Source organism: Punica granatum, unplaced genomic scaffold (assembly GCF_007655135.1).
Source record: "Punica granatum isolate Tunisia-2019 unplaced genomic scaffold, ASM765513v2 Contig00019, whole genome shotgun sequence".
Lineage (NCBI taxonomy): Eukaryota > Viridiplantae > Streptophyta > Magnoliopsida > Myrtales > Lythraceae > Punica > Punica granatum.
The window spans coordinates 1-9,185 of NW_022204038.1; the positions used below are offsets into that span (position 1 = coordinate 1).

Consider the following 9,185-nt stretch of genomic DNA (forward strand, 5'->3'; position numbering starts at 1 on the left):
AAGTAAAACAAAGAAATTTCGGGATGAGTATATGTATATCTACGGTACAAATTAGAAAAGAAGTTAGCTGTTGTAACATTTCTTTTTCCCAAATTGTCCATAGTAAAAGTGACATCAAAAATTAGAGACCACTTTTATTAAGAAAGTTGAGAATGTATTCATATTTTTTTAAGGGTTATTATCCCAAAAAATCACATAGTTGCAAAAATTTCAAATCTATTAATTTCTTAATTTTGACTTATAATTTACAAGGTTTTACTTCGTTCTCACATCTATCAAAACGTTAATTTTCTTGTTAAATTGCTTGTGTCTTTTAAACGTTGCATACGTGGCTAATGGAAGCCTACGTGGATTCCAGCAGTTTAAGAGATTTGCATTTTGATCCCCATCACTTTTGCTAATTTCCACATTGTCTCCCGACAGTTTAAGATATTTGCATTTTGATCTCCAATTCTTTCACTATTTTGCCATTGTACTAGGTCAATGGCCAAAGAGCACACCGGCCATCGGCAATGGTGGAAGGGGTGCCTCTGGTGGGTGCCTGACCCAAAGGAAGCGCGCTGAGAGTCGGACCAACAAAGATGGTCCACTCGAAGTTCACTTCTGCTGCACAAACACCGTGAAGGCCTTCACAGCTGACTGCTATTGTTGCTGCTTCTGTTGTTGTAGGCTTGCAGCTGTATTGGCTTGAGACACGCCTCCTTCCATGGCCGTCATCATCAAGCCGAAGAAGTGTATCTTTGCATCGTCTCCGTTCGACACGAAATCAAATCAAAATCTCACAACAAATAATAGACATTAAACCCTAGAAATTATCTCGGATTAACTATTCTGAGGCATCGAACATTAAACCCTAGAAATTAGCATGATGAAGTCGAGACCCAATTCGAAGGACATGGAGAATGAACAAGACAATTATAGAGCCCCGAGCTACAATTGAGTTCAACCAAGCCAAGCCCTCGACATTCACGATAGCTGGCAGCATGGTGGTGCCACCACTAAGGGCGACCGTGATAATAGGAGTTGCAAGAGGGCCATGGATTCGAGGGCGAAGGGGGTAGCATTAGGGTTTCATGGAAGAAGATGAAGAATGTGGTTAACTAACCAAGTTTGACGAGTTTGGCCAATGCGGTGCGGCCATGTGGCCTTCATTAGCCATGCAAGTAATATTAATGGTCACGTCAGCAAATTTGAACGGGCATTTAACATTTTGATAGATGTGGAAATAGAGCAAAACCTTGTGAATTTACAAGTCAAAAAATTAAAAAATTAGTAGATTTAGGATTTCTTGCAAACTATGTGATTATTTTTGGGATAATGCCCATTTTTAGGGAAAATTACACAATAGATCCTAACGTTTACATATTATCTTAATTTTATCATAATGTCGATTATTTTTTCCTGAGGTATTATAGCATTATGGTTAGGTTTCAAATCTATCTTACTGTAAAAGTTCCTTCCATTTTTACGGAATGCTGACGTGACGATTAATTGCTTGACGGCGTTGACGTAGAGAGTGAGTGGGTCCCGATATAAAGGGAAAAATTACACTAGAATTTGACCTTTTTGTTATTTCTCAATTTTATCATAACATTTTGATGTTTTCTCAATTTTGTCCAAACATTTTGATAGTTTCTTAGTTTTATCTCAATCTTTTATTGTTTTCTCTATATTATCCCAACAGATGGCGCAAGTTTTCGCCTAATAATCAAGATGTTCCAAGTTCGATACTTATTGTGTGATTACTTGTGTCTCTTTATTAGCTATTTAGGATTTATATTTCTTGTATTAAGTCCACAGGCCTCCATTGGATTGAAAAGGAAAAAAATTCTTTCGTTAATTATTTTTTTAGTTATAAAGAGGGACATGAGCCTTAAATAAATGAGAAAAGAGAAATGAATGAGAAATATAGGTTTTAAAACGGAAGCATGTGCTGTTATATATACATGATTCGGCAATAATCCCCGAAAATACCCATACGATTACTAACATACCCCACCTGTGATTATTATAAGAGCTTGCTGTACAATTTTCACACTGACTCATAAGCAAACAATGACTCATAAAAGACAAGTTGCGATATCAACAATATGCACGTGGAAGTTGGGCTCATAGCCGAAATCCCGGGACAATATATATTGAATTCACATTGGCAAAGTTAATTATGACATATATCATCGTACATATCATTTCGAATTTATAGTTTAGAGCTATTCAGCCTTTGCTTGACTAATAACTTCTCTTACGTGAATACCCTATGAATTCATGAGAAAAATAACTTCCGTCAAAAACAGTATAAGTGCTTTCATATGTAGGGTATTCTCTTGCAAGACTTTAGTAGGCAGATTCGAACTATAATTTTATCGGGGCACTCATGTCATTTAGACAACCAGGCGATCGTACGTGTATATGGTGTGCGTCTTGTCATTGGGAGCTCGGTTTTTATGGACTCGTGGAATAAATTTGGGTCATAAACATGGAGGGACTCATGGATTTACACAAGGTGGCAAAATCTTTGAGGGGACATATGAAATGCTAAAACTTTTGAATTAGAAGAACTAATATAAAAAATTTCATCCAAATTGAAGCATAATTATATAATTTTTTTTTTTTATAACGATAAAAATTTAGAGGAGGGGCGACTTTCCCCTCAAACCCCTTATCCAATTGCTAGTCATAAAATAGGGGAAGGCGACTACCTTCTCATCCTTGGTCCTATGATGAGTGCTCTGTGTCATTTTCCGAATGGAAGGATTTGCATTAGAGGGGGATTACTTGGGACTAGGGAACAAGGAAATCGTCAAAACAAGACTTTTTCAAAAGAAAAAAAAAAGAAAGAAAAAAAATTATCGATCGCCAGCTGTATTAGTTTCGCTGCCTGGAATATATTCCTCGGATTCTCCCTTAATCGAGCACGTGCTCCACGAGGAAACTGATGAATTTAGTGGTGGCATATATTTTCAGAAAATGGATAATATTATTAAATTTTTAGGAAATCACGAGGTCTTTCAATATATTGACGGAGGTTAATTGCCTAGCTCGGATGCTGATGAAAGACTAACTCTGTTCATTTACTGAATATATTAGGTGCATAATGCCTTTTTTAAAATATATTTGTAAACTAATTTTGGATGATATAAATGGAAGGTAGGAAAAAAAAACATAAGAAAATGAGCGAAAATATAAAAATGAAATTAAAGAATACAAGTACACCAAAAATTTAAAAATTCAAAAAGAGGATGTAATATAGTTGCGTACACCTCTTCTTATAATAAATAATTAGAGATTTCACTTTCGATTTTTTTAGTGAAATTACCTATACCCTTCATTTACTTTCATTTTAAATTTCCTGCACAATTTGTACTAGGCCCATATACCTTATGGCTCCTATGTAAGCAAAAAAAAAAAATAAAATCCAAAAACTCTGAAAAAATTCTAAAAATAAATAATAAAACAAATGCGAAGGAGAAATATAGGACGAGTCATTTCATTTTTTTTTTTCAACGTCATATCTTTTGCTAAGAAGATCCGAAGTTCTTAGAATTTCATCTAACCACCAAATTAAATCAATAAAAAATTAGATACAATTCATCGAGCGATTAGAGTCACTGTCATCTAGAAATTGTCGAAAAATCAAGCACGTGGTGGCTCTTAAACAGAGTTTTCTAAAATAATTTCATAAATCATTATAGTCGTAATTATAATAGTACTAATGGTTTGCTCGAGTTATACAGAGATCTCGATCATTAAACTCTCTATATAGGTCTCCTTATCGAATCTACGTCATTCAAGGGCCTTAAGTGTGATAATTAATTGGGGCGGAAGGCCGAAAGAATTAATATTATGAAATGAATTTACATAGCTCCCATGGAGGCATGGTAGTGCTGTAAGTGATCATGTCAACTCCTCACGTAGAGACATTATCTCACTTCATAGAGTAACGCCATGGAAATGATCGATGGCTACGTGATGTATGTATCAGTCGGCTCGACGGTATACAAGAATGGCCCAATCCACGACCCGTTGTCATTGGCGAAGTCTATGATAGATGTCACAACAAAAATGGTCTTTTTCACAATGTGGTAAGGAATATGAGTGGTTGAACCAATATTTATGATTGCCCATCAATAATTTTGAGAAAGCTACTTGCCCCGTCTCCATGACCTTTCCTTTTTAATGCATTATTATATATATATATTCCGATAATTTTCTCTATAGCCAATAATTTTCTTCCTCGTGAAGGATTGGGAGGAGGAGAAGTTTGGCCATTTTGGAAATTATTAGAGGGATGGGCTTTGCTAACACGCCACTATCAAAGAAGATGCTGCTTTACCTCAATTGTCTTTGGATTCTTAATCGAGTATCATTTCTAAGTTTATTCACCTGGTTCGACACTTATTTTCTTTACTGAAATCTTTAGGTAAAGTCTTGCTAATGATTAGGAAAGTTTTATCCCGTAATAGACGACCCCGCTTGAACTTGAATTAGTTGGATATATATATATATATATATATATATATATATTACCCTTTCAATAACCAGATTGTAATACATACTTAAAATAAATCATTTCTTGCACTTCTCTCCATGCCCGGCTGTTGGATAGCTCCTTTCTCGCCCGCTTTGTCTCTTCTTGAGTCTATCCAACCGCTGTTAATTAAGTAGGGGCACGGTTAAGTAGCTTTGCAGGCACCGGTTTACTAAGGGGCACCGGGAACAATTCTATTTGATTGTTGGAAAATGTTTCTGTCCTAATCGAGTAATGGTTTCGAAGGGTATCAGTTTATAATGTGGGATAATGATCAATCGAGCGGGCCTTATAGGACCGGCAGGGCAATCAGGATGACACAAGGCATCTACATCAATGCACATCGGGTTCGAGTCGGAGTCTGGCCGCTTTCAATGGTGACTGTTTCATCAAGAATGGCTTCCCCTGTTTTACTGAAAGAAAGGAACTTGTCTTCAAGAATTGAACCAGTAAAATTTTCATCACGAAGATAGTAATTGTTTATTTGCCTAATTGATTTTTCCATAACATTTGGATGCTGGAAGACATACGTCTTTCCATAGAAAAAAAAAATAGAAATATATATCAAGTAAAATCTGAGGGAGCTAATTAAGATTTTATTGTTAATTGAAATTTTTGAAAGTAAAAATCAATAACGGGGGCAACAAATTTATCATTAGTTATTGAGACATCCCGGGCCGGAAATTGCATCTCAATTTTTAGCTGGGCCTTGATAAGAAAATGGGCCTAGATTCTAATTTTAATCAATTGACATGGCTCACTTTGGCCCATTATATTCCAATCGGCTCTTCACGAACAAGGGGAGGCGCCGTATGTGCAGTGCAGCGGAAGGCATATAAAGGGCACGAGAAGACCTATCGATGATAATTGCTTAATTCCGAAGTTGAGGGCGAATGACACTGACTGAACCATATTGTTTTTTAAATATGTTCCATTGGATTAGTGTCAGCAGGCCGATAAGTTGGATTAATGAATGCTCTTTCACGGCATGTTTTAAAATGAGAGTTCGACTAGTTGTGATGGATATAGAGTACCATGGATTTCTCTTATGCGTGGTAATCAACGGGGGATGCACGGGGAACATTTCATACAATATAACGTCATAGAACAACAGAAATGGTTTAATTACGCACCAAGGTAAATCCTAGGAATTATTTTTTGCGGTAGTAACATCATATTTTATAGTCCTCGGAATTTATTTGTTTTTCGGTAGAATACTCCTAGGAATAAGAGTCCTAGTCCGGATAAGGCTAAGGCATGTGGAACAGCTCCTTTGCACCGCGAGGCCACACAACTTTGAGAGGTCCACTCCAGAAGAGGGCCGAGAGGAACTTGTTGGCGCTGTCGGACGGGTGAGCTCCATCGAACCACACGTACTTAGTCGGGTCATGGCAGAGGTTGAAACCGGCGGTGGTGTTAGCACATGTGAACCCCCCGTTGAAATGCCCGCTACCACAGCATGCCGCCTGCCCTTCTTTGAAACCTTTGCAATGTAAAGAAAGCCGAAAGAGTCATAATTCGATCGATTATGTTATTGCAGGCAAACCTCTCAAGTCTCGATATATAGCATTCACGAACAAACACGACAATGAGCAAACTGTATATATACATATATCTGTACTAGAAGTTAGTGCGCCCGCAGAAAAAGTTTTCGAGTTCAAATTTTTTAATTGATAAGTTCATTAAATCTTTTTTTGCTCCGTTCTTGACATCATTCTCTAAAAAATTCTTACTCGTTGCTGCGCACCATTTGATATAATTTTTGTTGTTCCTTTAAGATCTTTTAGAAGTTGTTTTTTTATAATACTGCATCAAGTAAAATTGTTCATAATAATTGACGAATGTATTATTTATAGAGATATAAAAGAATTTTAGTAATTATAATATCAATGATAAAATTAATAAAAATGGTGAGGGGACAAAGAATAGAGAGGGGAAAGTGAGAGAAGGAAGTGGAGAGAGAGGGAAGAGAGAGAGAGAGAGAGAGAGAGAGAGAGAGAGTAGGGTAGATGGTATTTTTTCGGTAGTAGGTAGCTGGTATTTAATAATTACATGGACTGACAAAATTATTCTTCTAATTTCTCCAAATTTGATGGCTATTATTCTTTTTACAATAGTATTTTTGAGAGAAGAAAAGTTAAACAAGCGGTTTTCTTCTTTCTTTTTGAATACTATAGACATAGATATAGACTGATATACATATAGTTATTAATGATATGAATGTGAAATATTACCATATTTCGGAGCGTAGTTGGTGATCGATGCAAGGGTAGAGAAGTAATCAAACATAGAATATTTGAATCCGGGCAACGTCTTCTCTATCTTCCGGAGGACATTCGACATTGCTGTGTTGTGCATTTTGGCGAGACTCATGACTTCATGACTGCAGCCCTCAGCTCCCGGGCCGACCCTGGTCGCCGGCATGCAACCCAGTGGCCCCACGGCCTGGAAAAGGAATTTCCTCCCGCCCATCGCGTACACTTTCTGCGGAACCAATCACCAGATCTTATACATGATAAGTATGCATACCGCACTTGATATGATGGAAGCGACCATGACATCTAGACAAGCTTGACTAGCATAATTCTGAGCTTAGCTATAACACTATAAATATATGTCTTCGATTAGCTTGAGTCCTTCCATGTGCAGAAACATTAATAGTGGCTAGTAATGGGTTTGGGGATCTGGGTCTCGGAGGGCGAAGCCAGTGTGTTAGCAGGGGGGCAAATTGCCCCCCTGAACTTTTATTTTTTTTTTAATTTTACCTCAAAAGTATGAATTTTTCTATGTAAAATTTGTATTTTGCCCCCCTGAACTTTAAATTTTTGAAATTTTACCCAAAAAGTATCAGTTTGCTCCCCCTGAATAAAAACTGCTTCGCTTCTGGCTTCGCCCCCTGCTAGAACAGTTAGTTGCAAGTGCAAGTACCGGATGGGGAATGCTCGCTTCTTACCTTGACCATGGATGTGATATTGCCGAGCACTATGGTCACGTACTCTTTCTTTTCAGAGGCCGTGAGAGGGACTTCGCCCGGTTTTGGATTGCCGACCTTCATGTAATCGTTCCCTCCCATGCTGAGCAAGTAGACGGCCTTAGACAGCAACTCTTGGGTCTTCTTATGACCCTCCTGCTGCTCCAGCTTCTTCTTCACATGTTCGAAGTAGCTCAGTTGCAGCTTCAGGAATATCTGTTAATTAATTAACCGAGATCACATCAGATTATCAGAACGAGAATGCTGCAATTCGATTACGGTCCATTAACTCGTAATTAATCACTGCAGAGAGTCAGTTGAATTCTTGTATTTTTTTTTTGGGGAAATAAGCCTTCTGGGAACAGTAATAACAGGCACCTTCCTGATATGATTACGGGCCTCGTCTGGCCAATAGGCCGTATCTTTAGTTCATCTCGCTGACCTGAGACCGTTAACTTGTGACATCGACCCATACAAAAGGCGCGAATGAGAAGTAAATCCTGAAATATGACTAGCTCACGTCACTCTATAAGTAAACCTTCAATTTCATCAGAAAAGATGTTTACCGCATTGGGACTATTTTCGGCGAGTACCGCAGCTCCAGCCGACGCGAAATTTGCTCCATCGGTGTAATTGGTGAACCCGGGTTCCAAGTACGGTTTGATGAATGGCATATTCGCATACTGAGCTGCAAAAACACAAAATCCGACTGTAAATATCGTCCGGATTCACGATAAATTTTAGCTTAATCTGGGTGATGGTCTTGTAATTCTGGAAGATTTCGGATTCTCTGTTTGCATTCACTTTCCTTTTCCAAAATAAAAAAAAGACTAAAAATTGGTCCCAAATTTTAAACTGCATTAATTTTTTAGTAAAACTCTCCAAATCATGAACTTTTTCCGTTCACAAGACTAGAATCCGAGGTCTTGTTTAAGGGGAAAAAACTCATCTCGAGCCAATCCATGTTTGGTTCCTACTGCACTTTTAGCTTATGCATACATGAATGCTTTCCGGAAAACAAGAACTGGAGAATGATCTCCACTGAAGAGAAAGCACTCCAGATTCGACAAATACCATAAAAACAGACGTGAAAACGCGAAGGTCATCGGGTTTGTGGGTAATGTTGTTACCTAAGAAGTCCGGAACTAATCGGCCATCACAGACTCTTCCACTCCCGTGAAAGGGGAAGGTCATGCCAAAGGGCCAGACTCTCGCGGGTTGTGTGCTGAGGGGATAGTATTGGTTGTTCCCGGCATCCATGAGAGAGTCCCCAAAGATAAAGAACGGCGTGTGACATTGCCCTCGAACGACGAGGACCGCCCACAAAGTGAGAAACGTCCCGATCACCGCGGTCGATCTTTCCATCATTGGACGAGGAGCTGGAGAAGCTTCAGTGGGAAGTTGATTGGGTGAGTTGCTGTAATTGAATTTTGAGCTTTGCTTACTGGAAAATGGGAGTGATAAGGCTTTTTATAGGAGCCAGCAAGCATAAGGTTCGATATGATTGCTTTATTGAAAAAACATATGAAAAAAAAGAGGAAAACGTGTTTTATAAATTTCACTTATTGGTCTGATAACGAACGAAAGATGACAGAAAAGTTTTGGAATAATTTCACTCACATGCATTACAGAATACAGAGGGTACATATACAGGAAAGTATTATGAAAATTATGAAAAACTATGAA

At 38.1% G+C, this 9,185-nt stretch overlaps 1 protein-coding gene across 1 annotated transcript; it reads right to left on the reverse strand.

The window, feature by feature from the left end:
- Positions 1–5,664: 5,664 nt before the first annotated feature.
- LOC116189786 (GDSL lipase-like) lies at positions 5,665–8,960 on the reverse strand. Its single transcript, XM_031519510.1, has 5 exons — positions 8,630–8,960; positions 8,066–8,187; positions 7,482–7,715; positions 6,763–7,012; positions 5,665–6,011 (listed from the first exon to the last, which is right to left on the reverse strand). The coding sequence occupies exons 1-5, from the start codon at positions 8,865–8,867 to the stop codon at positions 5,779–5,781; spliced, it is 1,077 nt and encodes a 358-aa protein (XP_031375370.1). The 5' UTR covers positions 8,868–8,960; the 3' UTR covers positions 5,665–5,778.
- Between the last annotated feature and the right edge of the window lie 225 nt (positions 8,961–9,185).